Source organism: Pelodiscus sinensis, chromosome 1 (genome assembly GCF_052426305.1).
Source record: "Pelodiscus sinensis isolate ZL-2025 chromosome 1, ASM5242630v1, whole genome shotgun sequence".
NCBI classification, from domain to species: Eukaryota; Metazoa; Chordata; order Testudines; family Trionychidae; genus Pelodiscus; species Pelodiscus sinensis.
Genome location: NC_143052.1, coordinates 235,395,509 through 235,423,253, shown reverse-complemented (window position 1 = coordinate 235,423,253; position 27,745 = coordinate 235,395,509). Strand labels below are relative to the sequence as shown.

Below are 27,745 nucleotides of genomic sequence, written 5' to 3'. Positions count from 1 at the left end.
CACGAGGAATAACAGGGCTGCCGACAAAGGGCTTTGATGTCGGCAGGGGAGCGTCCAGACTAGCGTGCTGAGCGGACAAACAGCTGATCAGCTGTTTGTCGGCTCAGCGCGGCAGCCATGTAAATTTAAATGAAGCCGCGATCATTTAAATCGCGGCTTCATTTGACTTTGCCTATGTGTCTAATCTATATGCCTCTGACGACAGAGGCATGTAGTCTAGACACAGCCGAAAGGGGGACACTCGGGAAAGGCTTATGGAGGTGTGTGTGTGGGAGGATGGAATGGGGGTGTGGGGAAGGCCTGACCCCAGCAGGGGGTTGTGCCATCCCACCCTCACACAGCCCTGCTGCTGGGTCGGCAGCCTCATAGGGGGTTGCTCCTGAGTTGTTTGAGGGGAGGAGAAAGGGGACCGGCACCTCTTAAAGGCTCAGGTACTCCTCATTCTATGTTTTGTGTCTTTCTTTGTCTCCTTCTGCAGGCTATGAGGGCCATCAACTCCATCCTACTGCGCAGGGTCATCCACCTGGGAAACCTGGACCCGATCATGGTTGGATTTGCTGCCCTGGGGTTCCTGAACTGCAGAGGAGCGATCGATAGGACCCACATTCCGATCTGCGCACCACACCGTCAAGCCGCTCAGTACATCAACAGGAAGGGCTATTTCTCAATGGTTCTGCAGGCCCTGGTCGACCACCATGGACAGTTTTTGGACATTTTTGTCGGGTGGTAGGGCCTGGCAAACGATGCCTGCATATTTAAGAACTCTAACCTCTACCACAAGCTGGAGGCTGGCACATTCTTTCCCCAGCGGGACTTTCACATGGGGGACCTACAGATGACACTGTGCATCATCAGGGACACGGCCTACCCACTCATGCCATGGCTCATGAAGCCGTACACTTGCCACCTGGACCCCAGCAGGGAACAATTCAACGCACACTTAAACCAGGCCCTCATGTAGGTTGATTGCGCTTTTGGGTGCCTCAAGACCAGGTTCAGGTGCCTCCCAACTTGCCTTGATGTGGGGGAGTGCAACATCCCCGAGGTGGTCGCGGCATGTTGTGTTCTCCACAATATTGTGGAGAGCAAACAGGGGGCAGATGCCGGCCGGGAGGTAAGGACCTTTGAACAGCCGGGGGCAGCTGTCATCCACCAGGCCCATCAGTTGGGGGTGCGCATCCGGGAGGCCTTGAGGGAGAGTTTCTCTGAAGGACCCCATTAGTTCTCCCAAGGGCTTCCCCAATGGGGGCCTATGCCTTGACTCCCTATACCTTTCCATCACAACCCCTCCCTGCCCCCCTTCCCTGTACAATCAATAAAAACAGCAGTTTTGTGTTGCACAATGAAAACTTTGTATTTTTTTCTAACAAAAAAGTAACTGAGGCAGAGGGGGGCTCAGAACCTGAGTGGGGGAGTGAGGAGGCGGGATTAGGGCTGCGAGTGGCACATGGTGTGCCTGCAAGTGCCGCCTCGGGTCCGGGGACCTTGACAAACTCGGGGTTGGGTGGGACTTGGGACAACAGGAGGGAGGACAGGAAGGGGGGCTGCAGTGGGGTCAGATGTGGTGGGGGGTAACAGGAGGAGTCATGGGCATAGCAGGGGGAGCCAGACTGGGGGAGCTGGAGTGGGTGGAGTGGAAGGGGTGGAGTGGGAGTGAGGGAACAGGAGCCGGGTGTGTCATCACTTCTCGAATGGTGGCACACATGTTTTCGCCCTGCCGCACGAGCTGGTTCCACATGCGATGACGCCAGTGTCCAGCCACAGTGGGATCCCATGTGTGGGAGAGGGGCCTGGAGCGGCTTGGCTCTCTCTGGGGCTGCACACACACCTGAACCTGGCAGCACTGCCTGCGGGAGTGGATGGTGCCTCGTGTGCACAGGTAGGACATGTGTGGGGCCTCCTCCCAGCCTGTGAGCAGCAGCCCATGTGTGCTCCGGGGCTGGCTCCTGAGTCCATGTGGTGCACACTGTCACTGCACAGACAGCTGCACACTGTCCAGGCTGCGCATGCCAAGCGACAATAACATCCGATTCCCTCTGAGCCCGTCTCCCTCACCCTAGTCAGATGATGCCTGGGAGATCTCCAGGGCCTGGAGTATTGGCTCCAGGCTGAGGGTGACAACGCTGCCACTGTCCTCCTCTTCCTGCAGCTGTTGTTCCTCCTCGTCATCGTCCTCCTTAAGGAGCTCCGGCCGGGTAAGCACTGGTGTCTCGACGCCTGAGTCCACCAGTATGGGTGGGGAAAGGGCTTCACCGCCCCCAGGATCTAGTGCAGCTCTTTGTAGTAGGGGCAGGAGTGGGGTCCTGTCACAGACCAAGAGCTGCGCTCTCTGGTCCTTGCATAGCTTTGGCTTAGCTCCTTCACCTTGCTCCGTACTTGGTCCAAGGTGCAGGGGTGGGGTCCCTCTGGGCCAGACCCTCAGCCATTCGGCCACAGATGTCGTCATTTCGCCTCCAAGAGAGGAGATCCTGCATTGTTTCCTCCTACACCCACAGCTTCAGGAGGGACAGGATCTCTGTCCTGGTCCAGAAAGGCGCCAGGTATTTGGTGCCCCTGGGTGGGTCCTCCAGGCCCTGGTGCTGTTCCCTGTGCAGGCTAGGGGGGCCTCAAGGGGCTTGTGGCTGTGCCATGGGTCAGCAGGCCTTTAGCAGTCAGAGCCGCATGGTTCAGGTGCTGCTGCAAGGCTGGCTTCCTGCCACAAGGCTAGTCCAGGGTGCCTGCAGCTTTAAGTGCTGGCAGGAGACAGGAACTATAGAGCTGTGATTAGTGTGGACCGAGTGTCCATCAGGGCACCTGTGCTTTTTCCTGGAGGCCTCTTCTTTTGAAAAAACTCCCTCTTCCACGTCCACACATGCCTTTTTCCGAAGGAGCTCTTTCGGAAAAGGTGTTCTTCCTCATAGAATGGGATTTACCAATATCGGAAAAAAACTCTGTGTTCTTTCAATTTTCTTTCGAAAGAACACAATAGCAGTGTGGACATAAGTAAAGTTTTTTTGGAAAAATGGCTGTTTTTCCGAAAAAAAATCTGCAGTCTAGACGCTCCCATAGTGTACTTTGATGTACAGTACTGCCCTTTACTTCTCTGCATTGCTATTTATGAGCAAGTGTCAATCTTGTTCAAAATAACTGAGAGCAATGGATTTCAGATATACAGTAATTCCTCATAAAAAAAGTTGCGTTGACATGGTAATATTGACATGCATCATGTTAAATATTAACTGTATTTTGCATGACTACATGCAATCACATAGTTATTTTGAAATAGTTTAATTTAAAATTCAAAGTCAATATGCCTTTCTGGAAGGATGGAAAATGAACTAAATGCTTATCAATATTATGTTATTTCTAGTCAGGTTGTCCTTTCATCTCACACTATGAAACATAACAAGTCCTGAGTTTTTTCCTTCAGACTTTGATCAGTGCATTACCATGACAACAGTGTATTTACTGTAGCTATAATGGCTGGACTTCAGAAAATGTTAACTGGGTCCCTTGAAAGTCCATGGAAGAGCTTTTGGTTTCCATACTCTACATTAAAGAATGATTCTTTTAACGGAATTTATGAATCGATAATTTAAGTTCATTTTCAAATTATCCATGTTGTTTTTAACAACATCCAATCCTCTCTAAAGTGGTTTTAAATGTATTTAATATTTTTAATTATGAGCTTGCTCACTTTTTGCTGACTGAAGCCCGTAGACTATTAATGCATCAGTCTGACAGTATCTGAACAATGTACACAATCAGGCCCGTACGCAGGGGGGTGCAAAGGGTGTGAAAGCACTCCCGTGGTTCCCCAAGTAAGCATGCTCCAGCCAGCCAGGGGCAGGCAAGAGCAGTGCACTGCCGGAGCCTCGCTCCTCCCCTGTGCTCTGGCCAGCCAGGGAAGGTTGGGGCTGATTCCCTGATTACTTGGGGAACCATGAAGGGTGCATTCACACCCTTGCGATCCACATTTGCAAAAAAAAAGCACACCCTCCCCATAGAAATTCCTGTGTGTTGGCCTGACAATGACTGTTTTTTACTCTTATTATTTACATCACTATTGTTTTAAAAACTCTGGAGCCTTGTATAGTGAACAAAAGAAAAATATGGGGCTCTGTTCCTACACAACTCTCACCAGAATGTCTGACTAATTGCAACTGATTTTAGCTTATATGCAAACTTATAACATTGGTTGATCACTATTGTCTCCTGCAAGATTTTATGTTCTTTAGTTAGAGAAAAGGATGGGTTCATTATTCAGGAATAGTTACATACCTGACTCTTGCATATGCAAATATCTGCAAACACTCTGTAGTTGACACTTTTGCCTCTGTCCTTCAAGCTTTTAAGCAGAATACAGTTTACATACTGATTTTTTGTTTATTATATCTACTTATTTAGCAGTATATTATAAATTATGATCCATAAATTGTCTCTGCATCTAGAAAAATAATTTTCTAAACATTAGGGGAAAGGGGACATATAGGATGATGTTATGTAGGCATGTTGGATGGGAGGTAACAAGAAATATGACACCACTGTTATAACTCATACACTCTGATTCAGTTGATGAATTAAGCCTGTGCTTAACTTTAAGCATGTATTTAAGTACATTCCAGTTCAGAGAAAGGGCCATAAGAATGAGTTCAAAGGTAAGCCTGAATTTGCTAACTCAGGACTGTAGGGAAGCACATGAAAATGAAAACATTTTGTAATAGCAAAGTACTTAAAGTTTATTTTTGCTTGTTACAAAGAACAAATTCATAAGAATAAATTGTCTTGTGCACTAGATTTTGTCAATGTATCATTTATAAATGTGTACATAATACATTTATTTTATATGTCTGTTGATCTATTTGAAAGAAATAGAATAAGATCAGAAACTGATTAGAAAGCCTGTTCGAACAGAAGTTTTGTTACATAAGGATGATCTTTGAAATAATTCATATTAAATATATATTTGTAGTCATTTTAGATAACTCTGAACATGGACTAATATTCAATCAGATGCAATATAAATGGCTTTAAAGAGAAATCAGTGTATTATTTATGGTAGTCAACAACATATAACTTCTGCTATGACTAAGAAAAAATATGAAGAAATTTGATTTTACTGTTGTATCATAATGGATGTAATTTAATTTAAAAAATGCCTTCTAAACTGTGGTCCTTTTCTGAAAAGTGACTGTAAAAACAACATTGAAGTATTCAATATTTATTTTGTTTCTCAATTATTTACTTATCAAATGTACTCAGATTACAATTTCCAAGCCAAATTCAATCTTTCTACTCTATTTTTTTTTAGCTTTATAGATGTTCAGAAACAGTGTTGCTGGAATTGTTTTTATAATGGAGAAAATATTTTTTCACCTATTTCAAATATTGAAATATTTTTTAAATTATTTTTAAATCAACATGGGACAGACACCAGGCTTGAAAAAAATTCTGCCAGATAGGCAAACATTTCAGAAGTTATGAGCAGCTGAAATAGAGATAAAATGTAAACTGTTATACAACCTTAATTTATAGTATCAGAAGAGTAGCCATGTTAGTCTGAATCTGCAAAAGCGACAAGGAGTCCTGTGGCACCTTATAGACTAACAGATTTATTGGAGCATAAGCTTTCGTGGGAAAAGACCCACTTCGTCAGATGCATAACATAACATGCATCTGACGAAGTGGGTCTTTGCCCACAAAAGCTTATGCTCCAATAAATCTGTTAGGGTATATCTACACAACAAAGTTATTTCGAAATAACTCTCCTAACGTCTACACGGCCATTCTGTTATTTCAAAATTAATTCAAAATAGCGGAGGGCTTATTTCAAAATTGGTAAACCTCATTCCATGAGGAATAGTGCCAATTTTGAAATTGCTATTTCAAAATAAGCACTGTGTAGATGCTTATTTTGAAATAGGGGGCCTCCAGCCCTTCCCATGGTGCCCTGCTGGCCGCCCTGGCCACACGGTAACTTCTGACCTGATGCCCTGCCAGAACCGGTTCCAGCCAGACTTCAATTAGGTTCGTGGATGTGCTATTTCAAAATAAAAAAACGCTATTTTGAAATGCATTTTATGTGTAGATGCGTTATTTCGAAATAAACTATTTCGAATTAACTATTTCGAAATTAGATATTTCGAAGTAATGCTGTAGTGTAGACATACCCTTAGTCTATAAGGTGCCACAGAACCTTAATTTATAGTTAGCCATGGTGAGCACCCCAATGTAGTAGTCCTACTACTGGTACTCCAGTAGTGCAAATATACTGGTGCCCAGTACATTGAAGGGAAAAATCTTTATCACACTGGACCACTAAACTGTGCCAGACCTTCTCCAGGTATAAATTCTGGATTTAGTCCACAATGTGCCCGCAATTCCACTTTTGTTTTATGTTTTTGTATATACATGCAGGTAGTCTGTTTATTTTAGCTCTCTGAATTAAGAATAAATGTGACTTTGAAATTATCCTTCTCCCTTGTGCAGATAAAAGAACAGTAATTTGAGAAGACAGGAAGACTCAGCTCTATATGCACTCAACTATAACAACACAGAGTGATCAGGGAGAAAGCTGTTAGCCGTGAGCACTTTGTAGAAGTAAAAGAAGGTCATTTTGATTGCAGGGTAAAATGTTAATTTATCTCTCTGTTCTGTTTAGACCATTATACCTTATTATGAGTGCACGAACAATTTGTATATTGGGGGTGCTGTGATCCATTCAACCAAACTGTAAACCCAATATATAACAGAAATCACTTCAAGTCAGGGGGTGCAGCAGCACCTCCTGCAACTGTAGTTCCAGCACCTATGGCTTTAGTTTAATATATAAAGGAGAATGTTTGTATGTTTGTGCGCAATATCCTGGGCATTATAAGAGCTACAGCAACCAAACTTTGAATGGGGTAACCTTTCCCCCAGGAGAAGGTTTTAAGGTACTTTTGGCAGCGTGGGGAGAAGCGTCTTCCCACGGGAAGCAGCGTGGACAATCACTTACTAAGACCGGCAGCAGAAGGCACAAGGGGAGGGGCAGTGCTCCAAGCGGCAGCTGCCCCACTTGCCTCTACCAAGCCATTCCACTGCACGGGTGTCTCCGGGGTGGGGGAGCCCTCTCCTCCCTCCCGCCCATGATACCACTTGGTCCAGACCCCTCCCCTCCAGCAGGAGAGGGGATCTAGTAAGATAATCTAGTAAGATCTTGAAATGTGTACATGGTGGGCATGAGATTTATCAATATGTTCAGATATGCACACACTTCAGAGCTTGCATATGTTCCTGTTTGTTTACTACTGTATGTGTATCTTTTAGACTAATACACACTTTCACTTCAACAGGCAACTTTGCATATACACACACGCTAATAAAACAAGTTATTTTTATATATTTGAATGATACAAAAGTAAGGTAAATATCAGGAAGAAAAACAAACAATGCTTTTTGTAAAACCCAGGATTTATCCAGTAAAAATCAGTTTAAACGGAAAGTGAAGGTGCTTACTTACACCTTTGCCAAACGTTAAGCATTTAGGCTGAATTTTTCCATGCTGGATGTCTGCTTGAGTCTGAATTTTTTGGAAATGTTGTCTGGACTGTTCAGCCATTTCTAAGAACAAGGCTAGTAAAAATACATGGTCTGTTTAAAAGAAAAAAAATCTGGTGCCATTTTCTTTGAAAAAATTCAATGCTTCCATTCTTTGGAGCAGGAAACTGAAATTTGGCAAGGTTTGCCCTTTATAACAAAGATATGCCCTTGTCGTCTCTGGAAAAATCCATTCACATCCAAGTTGTAAGCCTTTGAAAAAAATCATCATTCACCATTGCTCAGTAGCAACAGAAATTGGATGAGGAAATAGGGAAGGCTGGGATTGAAAACCGGTGGAGCAGAAGTCTCAGAGGTGTAGCTGAGTAACTTAAAAAAACCTTAAAAAATGAGTGACTCTGTACCACCTTAGAGACTAACAATATATATCATGAGCTTTCATGGGCACAACCCACTTCTTCAGATGAGTGGAGCACGGCACAAATCAGATATTCAAATTGGTCACACACAGAAATCTGTTGGGGAGCATTTTAACATGCTTGGACACTCATTAATGGATTTAAAAGTAGCCATTCTTTTGCAGAATAATTTCAGGAACCAGCTAGAGAGAGAGACTTCCGAACTGGTCTTCATATGCAAATCTGACATGTTTATGCAGTTACTGAACCAGGACACCAATTGGATGGGTCGTTAGATTCAACACCCAAATGAAATCAAAAGCTAAGCATCGGACACTTACAGCCCACTCTATTAGCCTCATTTAGCACAGACACTGTAATTGACAGGGTTTTTTTCTTTTTGTTCCCCTGCTTCCCCTTTCCCCTCATTTTCTGCTTTAAATGTTGGGGTTTCTATGCCCCTCTGTGCCTCTTGCTCCACTCATCTGAGAAATGGGGTTGTGCCCATGAAAGCTAGGACTACCAGTCCTGACAGGATTGCCCACTCAGGCTAGGTTTACATTGCCGCTTTTTTTTTTTTTTCAGAAAAAGCTACACAAAATGCGCTCTGTATTTTGTGTAGTTTTTTCCAATTCTTTTATCAGAAGAGGCTTTTCCGATATCTGGCCCATCAACACTGGGCCAAATATCAGAAAAAAACCCTTTTTCGGAAGCCCCCTTATTCCTCGTGGAACGAGGAATACAGGGGCTTCTGAAAGAGCGCGTTTGCTCTTCCACAAAAAAAGGGGAAGAGAAAATGCGTTCCCTGGATGTGAAACAGTTTTTCTGGGATATCCCAGAAAAACTGTGTAGTCTAAACGTAGCCTAAGTTCAAATTAGCATGTCTTCACTAGACCCACTAATTCGAACCTTGGAAGATCAACAGCTGCAGCTTCAAACTTCTCTGTAGTGGAGACAACCCCTAAGGTGCAACACCACTTATTTTTAAAGTTTTTTTTCAGTAGAGTACAGGAAAGGAGCTGAGGAGGATCAGAGACAGATCTGATGAGGAATTAGAATGCACTAGAAGATCTAGGACTGGCTGAACAAAGAGAATAGGACAAGGACACAGTTGTGGCAGGATGGCACAGAGATTAGGAATTGGTTAAATAAAAAATTACCTCACCAACCTTGTCTCTTTGTCAATAGCAGACAAACAAGTCAAATATTGTTGCCTCTTCTAGCTGCTTTTATAGTCCTTTCATTCAGGGGAAAAAAGGCAGCCCTCGCAGTTCAGTCTGCAAAACTTAAATTGATTTCAGTACCAAACTGATCTTTTCACCTCTTCCTTAGAGATGAAATGTGTTTGGGCTCTATTAAGTAAGGATGGATGTTTTGCATCATGGAGTGAGAGAGAAGTATTAAGGCTTCTACGGAGCTAGCTTAATTAATTGTTGGGTTAATTCTCACATTTAGATCAGCAGTAGGATTTATACAAAACAAAAAGTTCCTCCAAAGCTTATATTGTACACCTTATACAGAAGAGCTTATTTTAAGCCGACTTATGTCGGATCCACAGTTACGACCAGGGTTTTTCTCACCCCGGAGGACGGGAGCGGCGGGACGCCCAGATGCGCCGCGGTCCCGCCGCCCGCGTCCTCTGGGGTGAGAAAAGCTGCTCTGCGTCTCCCTGGTCTGCTGGGGGGGGAGACCCCCCAGCAGACCAGGGAGACGGGGAGCAAAGCCGCGGAGGACCCGGGCGGCGGGACCGCGGTGCGTCTCGGTCCGCCGCCGGCGTCTCCCTGGTCTGCTGGGGGGGAGGGCAGCTAGTGCGCCCCCCCCCCCCCAGCAGACCAGGCTTTTCTCCGGACGCCTGTGGTAGAGCAGCTGGGGCGCTGCCAGTTCGTCCCGCAGCGCCGCTCTGGGCGCTACTGGACCAACCTGGCAGCACCCCAGCTGCTCTGCCCCAGGCGTCCTGATTCAGCCGCTGCTGGTCAGTTTCAGCAGCGGCTTTTCTCCGGACGCCTGGGGCAGAGCAGCTGGGGTGCTGCTGGGTTGGTCCAGTAGCGCCGAGGAGCAGCGCTACTGGAGCAACCCAGCAGCATCCCAGCTGCTCTGCCCCAGGCGTCCCCAAGTCAGCCGCTGCTGAAACTGACCAGCGCTGACTACAGGAAGCCCGAGGCAGAGTTGCTCTGCCCTGGGCTTCCTGGAATCAGCCGCTGATCAGCAGCTGACTTGGGGACGCCTGGGGTTCTTAAGTTGAATCTGTATGTAAGTCGGAACTGGCGTCCAGATTCAGCCTGTTGAAACTGATCAGCGGCTGATTCCAGGAAGCCCGGGGCAGAACAACTCTGCCTCGGGCTTCCTGTAGTCAGCCGCTGGTCAGTTTCAGCAGCGGCTGAATCTGGACGCCAGTTCCGACTTACATACAGATTCAACTTAAGAACAAATCTACAGTCCCTATCTTGTACGTAACCCGGGGACTGCCTGTACTTGTATCTGGTTAGTAACCATTCAGCAGGTTCCTCCCCATGTCTCTTTGCCCAGGTGTTCTGCAGGTTTACGCAGCAATCACAAAATCTTTATTCTTCTGTCACTCTTTTGCTTTTTGATCTGCCATTTCTTGAACGACAGTGTCACAGTTATCTTTAGGGACCTCAAAACCAAACAATAACTAGAGAACCGTGGATTACTGTAGAGTGATTATAGTCAGGACTGGGAGCACTGCCTATTATTAAGGTTGCCAAAAGCTCTCAAAAACTCTCCAACTCGCAGAAAGCTTGGTTCTTCATAACAATGCTTGTAATCAAATGACTGTTTTGCTTAGACTAAAGACATTGCCACCACAGATAGAACCTTGGCACAGCAGCTTGGCTGGCCTGGCAGCTGAAAAGCATGCAACATTTCAAAGAAGGACTTCACACCAATTTGAAAAGTTTTGATATGGCTTTTTAAAAATTTCTGAGTAATTCCTAGAAACCAAGCTGCTACTGTCCCTTCCCTTCTTTTCCTTCCCTTTTGCATTTCCTAGCTGTTTTGTTCTTATTGTCTTTCACAACCCCCTCCTAATTTTGGGAGATGGGAGGGAAATAATCAAAATATAAATATAAAAATGCCTTTTAAAATAGCAAATCAACTATTGATTTATTCCACAGTAATGTACCAGTTATTATTTTTATCTACTGTTTATATGTACCAATTAATCAATGATGGTCCTATGGAATGTACTCTTTTATTTGAATTCTAAATTATTCGCTGTTGAAGAAAATCCTAATAATAATAATAATCCTTTAGGCTTGGAGGATTGGAATTTTTTTAAATGCTTATCCATTACTACATAATAAAGTTTCTACAGTAAGAATGCTGATAAAATAGAAAAACTATTATTTTGGGTCCAATCATATAGTACCCAAGTGAAGCAAAACATCACTGATTTATCTGGGGGTTATGCTGGAAGAAGGAAAGTAACATTACCCTTATATATCCACTGAAGCTCTGCTATGGATCTTTTGATAAAAAATATCATTATGCATCTTTATCAAATTAATGTTGAACACTTTACATTTTATTTAGACAACACTGTATTTCATGGTTCTTTTTAAGATGCTAAGATATACACTGCATGTTGATTAGCTTAGACTTCCATCCTGCAACTTCTTCCATGCAAGCAGATAGCTGTGCACACACGCAGCCCCAGAGAAAGCCTAGAGCCTTATATGATAAAACTCCAATAGTCCGGAACCCAATAGTATGGCACTCCTGATAGTCTGGCATCAAAATGGCAAGTGAGTGAGCTTCCGCAAAAAACAAGTCACAAGGCAGCAGCGGCAGCAGTTGAACTGAGCGAAACTGGAAGGGATTGAGTCAGTCTGCCACTGGCATTGTGTGACACTTGACAGTGCTGTTTTGACTTCTGAATATTTTCGCCCGTTGGTGTGTACAGTAGTAATGGAATCAAAGGTGAATGAAGGTGCTAGTGGTAGTGGTAAGAGAAGTGTAAAAAGGAAGCATGTAACACTGACAATGAACCAGAAATTAGATATTATAAAGATGCTAGAAAGAGGCATAAATCGGCACATTATCACGAGTGAATTTAACACTGGATCTTCGACAATCTATGACGTAAAAAACCAGAAAGATACGTTGCGAATATTTGTTTCTGAAAGTGAAGCGCCTACTAAACATACCGAGGTAAGGCAAACTCTGAAAAAACCTAAGATGGCGCAGTTGGATGTGGCTTTGTTTGTGGTTTAGTGCAAAGAGTTCTGAAGGTAAGTCCATTACTGGGCCAGTGCTCATAGAAAAAGCAAAACAGTTTCACAGTGAAATGAACATTAGTGAATCATGTGTGTTTTCAGAAGGTTGGTAACGTAATTTTAAGTATCGGCATGAGATCCATAAGTTAGACATCAGTGGTGAGCAAAAGTCTGCCGATCACGTAGCCACTGAGGAGTATAGTGCTATTTTTGAGCAGTTGGTGGAGGAACACGGTTTGTCACCTTCTCAAATATACAATGCTGATGAAACTGGGCTCTTATGGCATTATTTGCAGAACTCTACTCTGGTTGGTGGTGGTGAAAAGGCTGCTCAGGGCTTCAAAATGAACAAAGACCGCATTACAGTTCTGGTAAGCGCAAATTGCGTCCGTCACGCATAAGCTTAAGCTTTTTGTTGTAGGGAAGTACAAAAAGCCTAGGGCATTTAAAACTCTTATGAGTTTGCCAGTGATTTACGAGGCACAGGGGAATGCTTGGATGACTGCAGAAATCTTTAAGGACTGTTTTTTTAATTATTTTGTGCCCGCAGTTAAGGAGAATTTTAGAAAGAGGAGATCTACCGGAGGATAGTAAAGCTGTTCTTTTGCTCAATAACTATCGAGGGCATCCGCCCGTTTTGGAGCTTGTTAGTGGAAATATTTTCGCTACATACTTGCCAGCGAATGTGACATCTTTGATCCAACCTATGGATCAGGGCATGATATAGAACTTTAAGTGTTTCTACAGAGGGTCTTTTGTCCAAAAGCTGGTAAACTCAGACTTTCTGAATTGTTTCTGAATTTCAATCTGATTTCAACCCTAAGGACGCTGTGTATGCAGCTGCATTGGCTTGGAAGGACGTAAAGAAGGCTACTGTACAAAAATGTTGGAGGAAACTTTGGCCTAGCATCATATTTTAAGATGGTTCTTCTGATGAAAAGGAATTTTGTGGCTTTAATGTTAGGCCTAAGCGTATTACTGACACACAAGAAACAATTGAAAATGTCCCTGAGAAGAATGCTGTTGCAAAGTTCACAGAAAATGAGATTGAACAATGGCTTGATATAGACAAAGACGAACCAGTTGTAGAAATTTTGAGTGATGCTGCTATCATTGAAAGTGTTATGAATGCACAAAAACCTCAAGAAGAAGAGGAAGTGACAGAGAGAGCAAAATATACCTGGCGGAAGGCAACTGATTTTATTTCCAAATTCATTGAATTTGCAGAGAGTTGCAACCAATATAATGCAGCTGAAGTGATGAACCTTCATATTATTCTGAATAACTTTTATATGAAGTAGTCACAGTCCTCTAAGCAAGCCGATCTCAGGGATATGTTTGCAAGGGCATGGAAGATAGTTCAACCTTTGTCTTCACCACCACCACCAGAGCCTATTGTTATTGACACCCCCATAGAAGCAGAGGAGGATATTGATAAACGGGGTGATAACATGTTTAATGTTTAAGTGAATAATTTACAGATTGTATTAGTGTTGAAGTGTATATACAGTAGTACCTCCTGATAGTCTGGCATATTTGATAATCCGGCACCACCTAGGTCCCAAAGGTGCCGGATTATCAGAAGTCTGCTGTACTGTGAATAAATTCTGTGAAATACTAGATAACATGATACCAGCAAAATCAATATCACTATATTTAATTTAAACGAGACAATAAACCATTTTTAGAAACTTAAATAAACTGTTACATAACAAATCTGTTAAAAGAATACTGTCAACTTGAATTGTCATCCACAGAACTACTTGTGAGAGAAGTTACTCACAAAAAGAAGTATTTGAAGGATCTGATTAATTTTAAAATAAACAATTCTTTTTTTATAAAACCTAGGGCCACCAGGAAAATAGAATCAAACCAACAAAAACTGCTATTTACACAAATAAATATTCCTCTGCAGAATCTGAAACTCAATCAATGCACCACTAGGAACCTGAAAGTAAAACTAGTAAGGGTGACAAAGCTCCTACGAAAACTTGGTGGGTCCTTTATAATAGCCTTCTGATCTGACCCTGTCACATATCCCCCCTTCTGCTCAACACCCTGGAGTTGAGCAATTTGGGTCGTCATGCAATATACTTGTGACAGACCATCTACATTGCTATGGAGGCTTCCAGCTCAGTGTTGCATGGGGAACTGGAAGGGCTGTAGAGACAAAAACCATCTGGCTATTCTCTCATACTTTTCTATGTATGCATGGTCGGTCACAAGAGTAAATCATCGGCTTAGTATATGGCAATGGAGCATTTCCATAGCGCACTTGATTACTGTCTTTTTCCACTACTGCATATTTCTGCTCCCTTGGTAGAAGTTTTCTACTCAGATAGAGAACTGGGTGCTCTTCATCTCCGACTGCACTCAAGCCTACTTCAGATGCATCTGTCTGGAGAATGAATTCTTTGTCAAAGTCAGGAGCTATGAGTACACGGTTACTGCAGAGAGGTGTACATAAATCCAAGAATGCTTTTACCAATACTTTGGTCCACTTCACCATTTCAGGACCCCTGGTTTTTATCAGATCCATCAGGGAACTTGCTCTGGAAGCAAAATGGGAAATGAACGGTCTATAATACTCCACCATACCCAGGAATGCTCAGACTTGTTTTTTTCTATTTGACTGAGACCAATTCTGGATGGCTTATTCACCTAAGCTACGTCTAGACTGGCATGATTTTCCGCAAATGCTTTTAACGGAAAAGTTTTCCGTTAAAAGCATTTGCGGAAAAGAGTGTCTAGATTAGCATGGATGCTTTTCTGCAAAAGCACTTTTTGCGGAAAATTGTCCGGGCCAATCTAGACGTGCTTTTCCGCAAAAAAGCCCCGATCGCCATTTTTGCTATCGGGGCTTTTTTGTGGAAAACAAATTTCAGCTGTCTACACTGGCCCTTTTGTGCAAAAGGACTTTTGCCCGAATGGGAGCAGCATAGTATTTCTGCAAGAAGCACTGATTTCAGACAGTAGGAAGTCAGTGTTCTTGCGGAAATTCAAGCGGCCAGTGTAGACTGCTAGCAAGTTTTTCCGCAAAAGCAGGCGCTTTTGCGGAAAAACTTGCCAGTCTAGACACAGCCCTGGGGTTTTACCATCCATCTTCCTATGATATAGCTGAGGTATTTGGCTTCAGCCAGTCCTATGGCACACTTGGATGGGTTAGCTGTAAGACCAGCTTGTCTTAGGGCATTCAGCACCGGTTCCACTTTTTCTAGACGAGTCTCCCAATTGTGGGTATGAATTATTACGTTGTCGAGGTATGCTGCCGCGTAACTGGTATGAGGGCGTAGGAGCTTGTCCATCAGACATTGAAAGGTGGCAGGAGCTCCATGTAGTCTGAAAGTGAGGACAGTATATTGAAATAAGCCCTGAGGTGTAGAAAATGCAGGTTTTTTTCTTTTGCTTCTTTGGCCAAGGGAATCTGTCAATATCCATTTGTTAAATCTAGGATGAACAAAAATTGGGTATTGCCCAAGCAGTCATGTAACTTGTCGTTATAGGGTATGCGTCAAATTTGGATATATCATACAACCACTGAAATTCATTACAGAACAGAGTGGTACCATCGGGCTTTGGCACTAAAACAATTGGGCTAGACCATTCACTATGGGATTCCTCAATGACATCCTACTCCAACATGCTCTTTACTTCAGCTTTAATATTTTCCTTCTTTGCAGCAGCGACCCGAAAGGGTCTCAGTATAACTTTGACCCCAGGGTTTGTGGTAATATGATGATACGCCTTGGTCATTCAGCCTGGCTTAGTTGGAAACACGTCCTGATGTAGGTTGATCATCTCGATGACCTCACACTTTTGGTGTGGTGTCAGGTCAGGGATATCTTGACTTGTTCATATGAGGTACCGTAAAATCTCGAGTATAATGCACATCTATGTATAATGCGCATCTGCCTTTTAAAGGTCAAAATTCTTGAATAAACTAAACTCTTATCTATAATGCGCACCCCCATTATACTCGAGATTTTAAAGTATTCATAGGAAGGAAGGGGCTCGTGCCTGCCGCTGGGCCCCCTCCCCAGCTGAGCTCACGCCTGCTGCAGGGTCCCCCAGCCCAGCTGAACTTGTGCATGCTGAGCTTGCGCCTGCTGGAGGGGGGTCCTCCCCCACCCAGTTGCCAGCGTGCTGAGCTTGTGCCTGCAGGGGGAGCCTCCCCCACTCAGCTGCCGGCACACAGAGCTCATGCCTGCCAGGGGAGCCGCCCCCGCCCAGCTGCCGGCGCACCGAGCTCACGCCTGACGGTCCCCCCAGCCCATGCCTGGCGCCCCCCGCCCCTCCCGTCCCACCCAGCTCGTGCCTGCTGAGGGTGACTTTAAAACTTTTTAAAAAAACCTCCTATGGATAATGCGCACCCTGACTATGACGTTAAAAAAACGTGAATAAAGTGCACACTATAGTCGCAATTTTATGATATTTTCCTGGTTTGGGGCCTCTGAGAGTATGTCTAGACTGCATCCCTCTGTCAGCAGAGGGATGCAGATTAGGCAGGTCAACATTGCAAATGAGGCAGGGATTTAAATATCCCGTGCCTAATTTGCATAAAATTGACCTCCACATTTTGCCGACTCAGCACTTTGTCAGCAAAAAGAGGCAGTCTAGAGGGGGATCTGTTGAGAAAAAAAGCCTTTTTCGATAGATCCCTTATGCCTCCTGCAAGGAGGTTTACAGGAGCTGTCAAAAAAGGCTTTCTTTCTCGACAGATCCCCCTCTAGACTGCCTCTTTTTGCCGACAAAGTGCTGAGTCGGCAAAATGTGACGGCCATTTTTATGCAAATTAGGCACGGGGTATTTAAATCCCTGCCTCATTTGCAATGTCGACTCGCCTAATATGCATCCCTCTGCCGTCAGAGGGATGCAGTCTAGACATACCCTGGGTGACCTCGCACGCCCCTCTGGACTGCTAAAGTTTCAAGAGATTCATGGTATAAACCTGTTCCTTTTTCTGGGGTCCTGAATGCCTCACCTTATAGTTTACTTCCTTCATGGCTTCAAACACCTGATAGGGCCCCTGCCATTAGGCCAAAAGCTTACTCTCCATTGTGGGCACCACTACCATCACTCAATCCCCTAGCTGGAACTGTGGAACCTTTGCGTGCAGTTGTAATGAGTTTTCTGGGCCTTTTCCAGATGTTCCCATACAATGGGAGTGATTTGGGCTATTTGTTCTCTCATCTGCAAGATGTGCTCAATTATGTTCTTCCCTGTATTGGGTTCCTCCTCCAATATTTCTTTAGCAATAGCCAGGATCTCATGGGAGCAGCATCCATATAATAGTTCAAAGGGAGAGAATCCAGTAGAGGCCTGAGGTACCTCCTGGATAGCAAACATCAGGTAAGGTAGCAGGGTGTCCCAGTCCTCCCCATCTCAACTTACTACCTTCCATATCATAGCTTTGAGGGTTTGACTGAACCTTTCAACTCTGGGAATGATAGACAGAGGTGCTTAGGGTATGGATATGGAGTAGGGTATAGGGTATCAGTTTTTATGTGAATGGGGATTCCTTGGTCTGTCAATATTTCCTTTGGTAACCCCACCCAGGTAAAGATTTCTAATAATGCTTTAGCTATTGTTTTCAAGGATGTGTTCTGCAGGGGTATAGCTTTGGATACCGGGTCACATAGTCTAAGATGATCAGGATATACTGGTGACCCCACATCATTTCTTCTAAAGGTTCTACCAGGTCCATGGCCATACACTCAAATGGGTCTCCTATGATGGGGAGGGATATTAATGGTGTTCTGGGGCTGAGGGCTGTGCAGTTGATATTCAGGGCATGATGTACAATACCGGTGTCATCCTCATGTACTCCTGACCAAAAGAACCCGTGCTAGGGTTTTTTCTATCCCAAGATGCCCCCCAAACAGATGATTGTGGATGAGGCTTAATACAGCTTTCTGGTGCTTCTGAGGTACTAGTAGCTGCTGCACCTCTTCCCCCTGTATTGAGGTTACCCGGTATTGGAGATCCTTCTTCATGATGAAGAAGGAAAACCCCAACCCCTGGGTTTTCCCTTCCACCGGGACTCTCTCTATTTGGGTGTGTCTAGACTACATGCCTCCTTCGACGGAGGCATGTAGATTAGCCAGATCGGAAGAGGGAAATGAAGCCGCGATTAAAATAATCGCGGCTTCATTTAAATTTAAATGGCTGCCCCGATCTGCCGATCAGCTGTTTGTCGGCAGATCGGGGCAGTCTGGACGCGATGCGCCGACAAAGAAGCCTTTCTTCATCGGCACAGGTAAACCTGGTTTCACGAGGCTTACCTGTGCCGATGAAGAAAGGCTTCTTTGTCGGCGCGTCGCGTCCAGACTGCCCCGATCTGCCGACAAACAGCTGATCGGCAGATCGGGGCAGCCATGTAAATTTAAATGAAGCCGCGATTATTTTAATCGCGGCTTCATTTCCCTCTTCCGATCTGGCTAATCTACATGCCTCCGTCGAAGGAGGCATGTAGTCTAGACACACCCTTTCTGTTTGGGGAACAAATCAGGGGATATTTCAGAAAAAATTGGGGGTTGACAAGCTATGTAGCCACTGACCTTGGGAAACCTGTTCCTATGAGCACCGGGTAGGGAAACTGAGAAACTACCCCTGCCATTACCCAAATAGTGTTTCCCTGGATTTCAATCTGCACTGACACAGTGGGGTAGTAACAAACTGCCCCATGGACACACAAGACCCCTGTATGTTTTGCCTGGAGCATCGACTATGCTTCCCTAACTTCTCTGAGATGAGCATAATGGCACAACTTGAATCTATCAATGCTATGGTTCCTACTCCATTTAACCTTACTGGCCTACTATATTGGTGTGGGGTTAGTGTGACCCCCCCCACAATATGTATGAGAGAGCATGTATTTTTCCAGTCTCCCATAGTGCATTTCATTGGCTCCTCTGCATTGAGATACTGTGCGGCTATGTGCCTTCATTCTCCACAAGCGTGGCATCTGTAGGAAGCCCTAGGCATTCCCCGGTCTCTTGGCTTAAAGCATCTGACCTCCCGAACTCCTTCACCTTCATTAATTGGAGCTCTTGTCACTTCCAGTAGGTCCTCCATTCCCTTCTTCTCCCGCCAGGGCTTCCCTGAGGGTCCAAGTACTGGAACCTGGGATAGTGGTGCTGTAGATTTAACACAGGGGACTTTTCCCCTAATCAGTCAGGTCCCTTGTTGCCCTCTGCCTCCCTACTAGTACAACAACTTTGTCATATATGGCTGGTTCATTCTGGCTCACCCCAGGTGAAGGTCTGGTGGTAACCCCCTAATCTATCGGTCAGTAACCAATGCCTGTAGCATTTCTTCAGAGGTATGGGCCCCAGGTCATAACCACCTGTGGGCAAGATGGATGAGGTCATATAATTGAGAACTATAAGCCTCAGACTGAGGCGATCCCTTCCCCCAAAGTGACAGGGAGGGGCTGGTTTAGAACCAGCAGGGGCAATCAGGGGCAGTGGAACACCTGGGGCTAATTGACCAGGCCTGCAGAGTCAGGCCAGCCTAGGCTAATTAAGACACTGGGGGTAATTAAGAAAACCAGTTCAGACTGGGTATATAAGAAGCTTGTCTGCAGTTGTAGGATGTATGCAGCAGGGAGGAAGGAGGAGAGCATCACTGGGAGTAGGAGGAAACGAGATCACAACCAGGAGGATGAACTGGAGAGAAGGAAGGTGTTGGGGGAGGTGTGGGGAAGTAGCCCAGGAGTCTTGGAGCTATCTCATAGCAGGTGTCAGGGATTCACACAAGCAGCTACTATCACAGGGCCCTGGGCTGGAACCTGCAGTAGAGGATGGGCCCAGAGTCCCCCTAACACCTACCTCCCCATTTCCACTCAGGGAAAAGGACTGTGGAGTTTATTCTCCGTTTTACCATACACTGGCTGATGATGAAAAGGGCTCAGTAAACAGCAAATTAAAGTCCTGGGCATGGTGCCTAAAACTGTGGGCTGCTGTGAGTCTCTGAGGCAAGCAAATCTGCCAGGAAGCACAGGACCCACCGAGTTTTCATAGAAGCTTTGTCACAACTGGTGTGGGTCACAATGGCAGCAGACTACCCTCTGCTGAAGGCAGAGATTTGAGCCTGAGCAAGAGTGATGGCCGCAGTGAGGGCCCAGAGGTATCACGAATGGAGATACTAGGAGAAGAAACTTCTGCGATCTCCCCTCCACTACTTTTTTTATAGTCTTCTGTTCTGATCCTATCATATTACATATAAACAAAAGCATAACCAAAATTATTACAATTCTACATTATCCAAAATAAGATGAGAAATACAGAAAGAAAACATAAAAACACAAAGGCTATGTCTACACTTGCAGCTTCTTGCGCAAGTAATATGCAAATGAGGCTAAGCATGGAATATTGTGGAGCCTCATTTGCATACCTAATGAGCCACCATTTTTTTCAGAGGCAGCTCTTGTGCAAGAAGGAGCATTACACTGCCCCTTCTTGAGCAAGAAAAACCCTCTTGCGCAATATCGTTACACCTATTACTTTTCAGAAAGAACGGCATTGCGCAAGAGGGTTTTTCTTGCACAAGAAGGGGCAGTGTAGACACTCCTTTTGGGAAAGAGCCTCTGCTGAAAAAAAATGGTGGCTCATTAGGTATGCAAATGAGGCTCGGCGATATTCCATGCTTAGCCTCATTTGCATATTACTTGCGCAAGAAGCCGCAAGTGTAGACATAGCCATAGTGACAAATCTTTTGGATTTTAAAAAATCTTTTACTTTTAATAATTATGGTAATAATACTGCTAATTGGTAAGCAGGTTAAAAATTATATGATTAAACATAAATTTATTTAACTGACAACAGCTCTTCAAATCTTTATGCTTATTATATAAAGGCCTTACATGAGAAGAATGTTAAGGTTGCTAAGTCAAGTGCTCAATATTAGGAAATGCCACAATTAAGGCTGCCTATGTAACCTTAATTCGGTCCCATTGAACATATGAATTGAGATAGTCTTTCATTACATGATGACATACTATTTTTCCATAGGATTTTGCAAGTTTAATGTTCTTTAATGTACTTTTATGTAATTTCTTGACGTTTTTAAAAATTGAAAAAACAAAAATTCCATCATGAAGCTTATTGAGCCGCACAAGGGTCATCAGCAGGGTTGGTATCTTTAAGCACAGTCCTCTACCTCTTGAATTAACAGAGTAACTGACAGCAGTAGAATGTTATCATCCTCTTTGTGGACCTGCCTCTAGAAGAGGATGGAGACAAATACTTTGCCAGCAGCTTTCACAAAAGCTTGCTATCAAAGGAATGTTATTAATGGGTTCAGTTCCACATTCTGGAGGGGAATCTACTCTAGTTGATCCTTCTGTACCTGTCCCTCCCCCCCTCCCAGTATCTTTCCCTGTCTCTACCCCTACTGCTGTCCACACTGGTTCCTAGCCTTGGCTCCTACTCCATTCCCAGCTTCTGCACTTCTTGTTCCTATCCTCCTATTTTCCTATCCTCTGACACCCCTAAGGTCCTGCTTGTCCCATACTACTCCTAACCTCTTCATGTCCAAATCTCCTCTCTGCAGCTCGTTTCTCTCTCCCCACCATCTACCACTCTCTGCTTTTGAGCATAGCTGTTTCCGTCTCCTCTTCCACAGTGCTTGGGCACCAGTAGGGGAACAGTAACAGCACACAAAAGGTAGCCTTCCTCCTCTCAGTTCTGATGCTCAGCACAACCGCAGCCTGTGGCAATGAGGAGCACCACAGGGAAAGATGTCTCCTCAGCCCCATCAGCCTTAGGTTAGAGGATTGTTAGTCAATCTGTTGAGAAGGCATATGTATAGAGCCCTGCAAATCCACGGATATCTGCCTTATATTTGCAGCTATCCACATCCATGGATGTGGAAGCAGATATCTGTAACTCATTTTTGAAGATACGGATGCAGGTGCAAATTTTGTATGTAGAACCCTACAAATTTGCAGATATCTGCTTTATATCCAGGGGTACCCACATCTGTGGATTTCCATGGCTCATTTTTGCAGATATTGGATGTGCATGCAGATACAAATTTTATATCTGCACAGAGCTTTACATATGTAGAGTGGTCAAAACACTGGAGCTGAAGCACTCTCAATTTAGTCTTAAAAACATTTGGAGTCTGAATTCTTAACAAGTCTCCACAAATCATGTGCAAACTGAGGGGTTTTTTCAGAAGCTTATAACTTGGCCAAATTTGTATATACAGCAATTACTCGTTTAACACGTGTCCGCTTAACACATTTTCACAATAGCACGATTTTTTTTTAGGGAACGTTTTTTGAATAACACGACTGTCCCTGAAATAACACAAAAATAATCAAGTGGCAGACTACTTCACGCAGCAGTATAAATTGGTGAAAACAGTGGTAATATGCATGAGCGGATGAATACAGTGGTCACAGCACTCCTCCGCTCACTCACGTGTTTATCTTTGTGTTTTGACAAACCACGGTGACTTGTGTTGCTAGTTATCTTGTGTTGCTAGATATCTAATGTTGACATTGATGACCCAGCACCAAGAAAAAATTGACTTTGTCATCACCACCTGAAATGAAACTTCCACCTTTTCCATTATTTTTAATGGGAAAATTGACCCCGCATAACATGTTTTCGCTTAGCATGAACATTTTTAGAAATGCATCTATAGTGTTAAATGAGGAATTACTGTACTTTCACAGAAGTAATAAAAGGTATATCTTACTGCCACTGGGGTGACATCCCTACCAAATTTCCATTCCCTGCTCCTAATCAGGGAGGCTAGAGCATCCCAAAGAAATGGTTGTTGAATTTTTTTAGCACGGGCAAAACAATATATTTTTCCTAACATCATTCTCAGAAGTGACTGGACAATTTTATCTCAAAAATTTTTTAAAAAAATCAGCCATAAGCAGATATCAACATGGAAAATTTCAGCCCAAAATGTTTACTTTTGACAAAGTTAAACAGCTGAAAACAGAGGTTTATAATAGGGAGTGTTTGGCAACCCCTGCACTGCTTAGAATAAAGTTACAGAAAAACTTTTAGAAAATTTACTGAAAAAATGAAATCACAGCACTATGTCTTAAAATACAGGAACAAACAAAAAATGTTAAGATAATAAATTATTGACCCCAAAATCTTACACAGAAGGTTACCTTTGGATACTCACATGAGTAACATTGTTCTTACGTGTACTCTGGTTGTTCAGGCCAGTGTTTCTCAACCTTTTTTTTTTATAAAGTACCCCTTTTTTTTAAAAAATTATAAGTACCCCCTTTTTAAAAAAATAAACTTCGAAGTACCCCTAATACCTACAGTTTTCAGACACAAACAATTTTTTTTCTACCATTGCAACACATTTGTTTAAACAACTTAATTGTAGCTGGGCAGACAATTAATTTTTGGGGTATAAAAAGTACAAAAATAATAAAGTGCTATAAAACTTACAACAAAAATTCAGTTTTCTCCAAATTTCAGTTGTGTTGAAGTACCCCCTGACTTCTCTCAAGTCCTACCGCTGGTTGAGAAACACTGGTTTAGGCCCATAGTCAGCCAGCCAGTAGGTTTCAGAAACAGACACAGATCACTGAATGAGCTGATTACATCATGAAACTGCAATTGCTAATTATTTAATCTAACTAAATAAACATCACTATGGGATACAAATTAGCATTCATACATGAGTGAAGGAGACAATTTTCCACTTCAAGGTACATCAATAGTGGTCACTTGTTGAACTTGTACACTTAAAGCTAATTTTATGCATGCCCACCCAGAGTTTTATAAGCTTTCTGGAGAGTTAGTACTATAAAAACATTAAAGTTCCTCTGCTGGCTGTAATATTTATAACTGCTATTTATTTCTAAATCACTTGAGTGGAAGTAAGGTATCATCCTGTAGCAGTTGAGGAATATCAAGTAAAGTTTTTGGATGAGTATCCTTACTAATTGTTAAATCATTCCAGTGCCCTGACAGGGAAACAACTACACCACTTTTTACAAAAGAAATTCCATGTTGTTAGAGGTTTGTATAGCAACTCTTTTCTGGTCTGCAAACTACAAGAAAATTTGAAGAAAACTGACAAATGGTTTAAATTACTGGAAGCTCTGGCAAGCTTGTCCAGGAACCTATTCTCAGGCAAATCTCCCAGTAACCTTAATGGGAGTTTTGCTTGAATAAGAGCAACAACATCAATGCTCAAATCCCCAGATCATTATTCCACACTGTAACAACACAACTACAAAATAAGATGTCAAACTGTATGCACGTGATGAGTTTTATGAGGCGATGGGACTCTGAGTGCTTTCCCCGCTCACTGTCCACGCCCCAACCAAATACTCAAAAATCAAAACAGATCTTTCTGTGTTTTCTGAATGGACAGGACAGCAGCTGACAACCCAAGCTCTTGTTCACACCTCCCAGTGCTAGAGGTGACGTCCAAGAGAAGCCAGCATTAATATGCAAGCCATTTACAGTGCCCTGACATGAGTGAGTAACCCAGCATAAGCAGCCTCCAGCCTGCTGACAGGATCACCAGCCATGGAGGGAAGCTGGCGTGTGAGGCTGTGGACATGTGCCTCTGGCAGAGACTCTCCAGGGGGATCAAAGCCCGTACCCAGCATGAAACCCTGGCGTGGGACAGAGCCCTGAGGGCTCACTTTCCGTTCCCTTTGGGTCAGGCGGGGGTAGCCTGTCATGGGAGGGGTGAGTGGAGCCAGGCGTGTGCGCCTCACTGCCCCCTGAAGGCGCGGGAAATGGGAAGAGCGTGCGGGGGGCTGACCCAGCGGCGCGTGTGTCAGAGTGTGGACAGACAGACAGACACGCCAGGTCCCCGGGATCGCTGGCTGCGCCTTACCCGGGGTGCTGCTGCGGGGGCGGGCGGGCTGGCTTCGCCGGGGAGCCCCAGCTGCTGCTGCTGCTGCTGCTGTCCGCTGTGGCGACCCGAGCGCGGGAGCCGCGGCCGCTCGGACACCGGCTGCCGCAGCTGGGCTTCCCGCCGCCGCTTCTCTGGTGCCTGCCGGTGCCGCTGCGGCTGCCGCTGCTCCACTCGCGCAGGAGGCCGGGCTCGGCAGCCGGCAAACTCGTCCCCGCGCACGCCAAGCCCGGGGCTCTGGCCGCCGCCTTGCTGCTGCCGGGGCTGCCGCTGCCCCCGCTGGCTCTCATGGTGCGAGGGGACGCCGCATGCCGGGCTCCCGCTTCCCCGCCGCACCGCCCTGAGACGCGCGGCAGCGCGGGCTCCAGCCGCGCCGCCAACCAGCCGGCAGCCTGGGCTGCTGCGGGGCCAGGAGGGGAGAGCGCGGGGCCAGGGAGGCTGCTGGCTGGGGCATGAAGTAGTTAAAGATGCCGAGGGGCGAGGCGGGGAGGCTGCAATCCCAGGACAGCTCCTTAAAGTTGTTGCCCCGGCGCCGAGGAGGGAGCATCCTCCCAGCAAAGCCCGCAACGCCCGCCACCCCCGCTCAGCGGAGCTTTTGGGGCGCAGCCTTGCCTGCGCCCGGCGCTCATCGGGGGCCGCCCGCGCGGGAGGGCTGGCCGCAATCGGGCTGCCTTGCAAGGGAGAATGTAGCCGGGCTGCAAAAATGGTCAGGGCTGAAAAGGGACCCGGTGATTCCCCCCTCCCCCCCTTGTAGAGCGGGTGGTTTTGCTTTGGGGAGGAAAAGGGTGGGGGAGAGAAAGCTGCAGAGAGGAGAGAAGCGCTCCCTCCCCGGCCTCCCTTTTCACAAGAAGTGCAGGAAATGTTCCACTGACCTACATATTTTTCCAAACATACGTGACCTTTTCTCTTCCCCCCCCCCCCTTTCTGTGGGAGGAGACAGGCGGGGATCCAAGAAAAGGAGACGCTGGAGCGAGAGAAAGCACGGGGGGTGGGGGGGGGGGGGAAGGAGGGTTTCTTCACAATGCCGAGAGCAAATATCAACTCGGCTATATTTACACATATGCACAGTGAACAACAGAGACTAAAGCGGCGGTTGATCTTCGCTCATTCTGCAGTGAGCCACAGTTTACGCTAGCCAGAAAATGTAGCGGGTGGGTTTACAACTCTCCAGCTATGCCTCTCCCTCCTGCTATGTGGGACCAGGTTAGAGGGGGCAGGATCGTTGTACCCTGCTGCAGCCCTGCGCTATCTGCACACACCTTAACAACAGTAATACGCTGAGCCTTTCATCCGATGACCCCCTTTATAAATATTAATAATTTCAGCCTCATAACACCAGGGAGAGAGGTAAATAGCTCTCCCCATAAGTGAGGGAACCAAAGCACAGAGAGGTTAGGTGATGATAATGGGGATCTGTTGTAGAGCCTGGGGTAGAAGAGCTCATTTACCCATGAGTCAGCTACACCAGGGGTAATAGACCCCTGCCGCATGTTATAAGTGTGGGTCCTCAAGTTTAGTCAACTAAAACCCAGCAAGCTACTTATAGCATAAGTGTTAAATCCCTTATTTTCACTTAACATCCCAGTCTTCAAAGGTACAGTGCTTAAACTGAAGAGTATCACCACAAACTACTGATGGGAAGCTAGGAGAAATACTCCAATCCCATGGAAAGGCATAGCAGCCCAAAGCATTGTATCCTTGCTTCCTCCCTGTCTACATATTGATGGTTATCTCCCAGTACATGAGATTAAGGGCCATGATGGGGACTAGGGGCCCTGTCCCCATTTAAGTGAATGGGAGCTTTGCTATAGATTTCAGAGGGAGCTGTATCAGGCCATAAAACTCCATTACCTAAAACAAGGTTCTCAGCTACTACAGACATACAGGGTAACTCCTTATTTGGTTATGCAACTCCACACCGTCAATTAGAGCAAAACCTTTACAGAGAGCTCTTTTTTGTAAAGTAGGTCATTCTCTTTATTTCCCACTTGTATTATTTTTGTCTAATACTCCTTCTGAAAAGTAGCCAGTGAGATATAAGGAAATGTGTTAGATCCTAAGAGAAGTTGTTTATTTTTAGGCATGCTCCTGATTTGCAGCACTTTCTGATGTTGAGTATGATATATTTGAAACGTTAATTTGAATTCCATGCCTACAGTTACAAACTATGGAAAACTTTTGCACTCTTTAATCAGGCACTTTTGTATTCTACCTTTTAGCACAGACATGACTAATGTTAAAAGGATGAAGTTGTGTATTTATAATCAGATTAAATACAAGACTTTAAAAAGCTCCTCCCTTCCTTTGGATATAACCCAGCATTTTTTTTCTCCCTTTGGAAATTGCCAAACAATGGTTAAATGATCCTTTGCAGACTAAAAGTGCGTGAGGGAATAAAGTATCACATGAGGAGTGGAGAAAATGACATTTTTTGTTTCTGATGTATTTTTCCCTGTATTGCACAATCAGGTATAACATAAAGTCTGCAGGCCTTGTGAAGTATTTTAAAAAAAGAGAGAGAGAGACTTTCTATGATTATATACTTCTTGATTTGGTATTCCAACCTTTTTGCATAGATACCTAAATACCTTCAGAACATGGCCATATATTTTCAAAATCTGTAGAACAAAATTCCTTGTGGAATATGCACCATTGAGCCGCAAAGGGCAATCTGCAAGACACAAGTGGATATACATAAAATTAGAATGCAGACTTTAATTAAAATTATCCTGCAGA

General features: G+C 44.7%; 1 protein-coding gene across 2 annotated transcripts in view; it reads right to left on the bottom strand.

Annotated features, from left to right (window-relative positions):
• Positions 1-25,867, bottom strand: part of NPAS2 (neuronal PAS domain protein 2) — a 168,652-nt gene extending 142,785 nt beyond the window's left edge. For both annotated transcript variants that reach the window (XM_075917107.2, XM_075917108.2), the window contains exon 1: positions 24,992-25,867. In XM_075917107.2, the coding sequence (XP_075773222.2) occupies positions 24,992-25,299 (308 nt within the window). In that variant the 5' untranslated portion in view covers positions 25,300-25,867. The remainder of the gene's footprint in view (positions 1-24,991) is intronic.
• Positions 25,868-27,745: the final 1,878 nt, after the last annotated feature.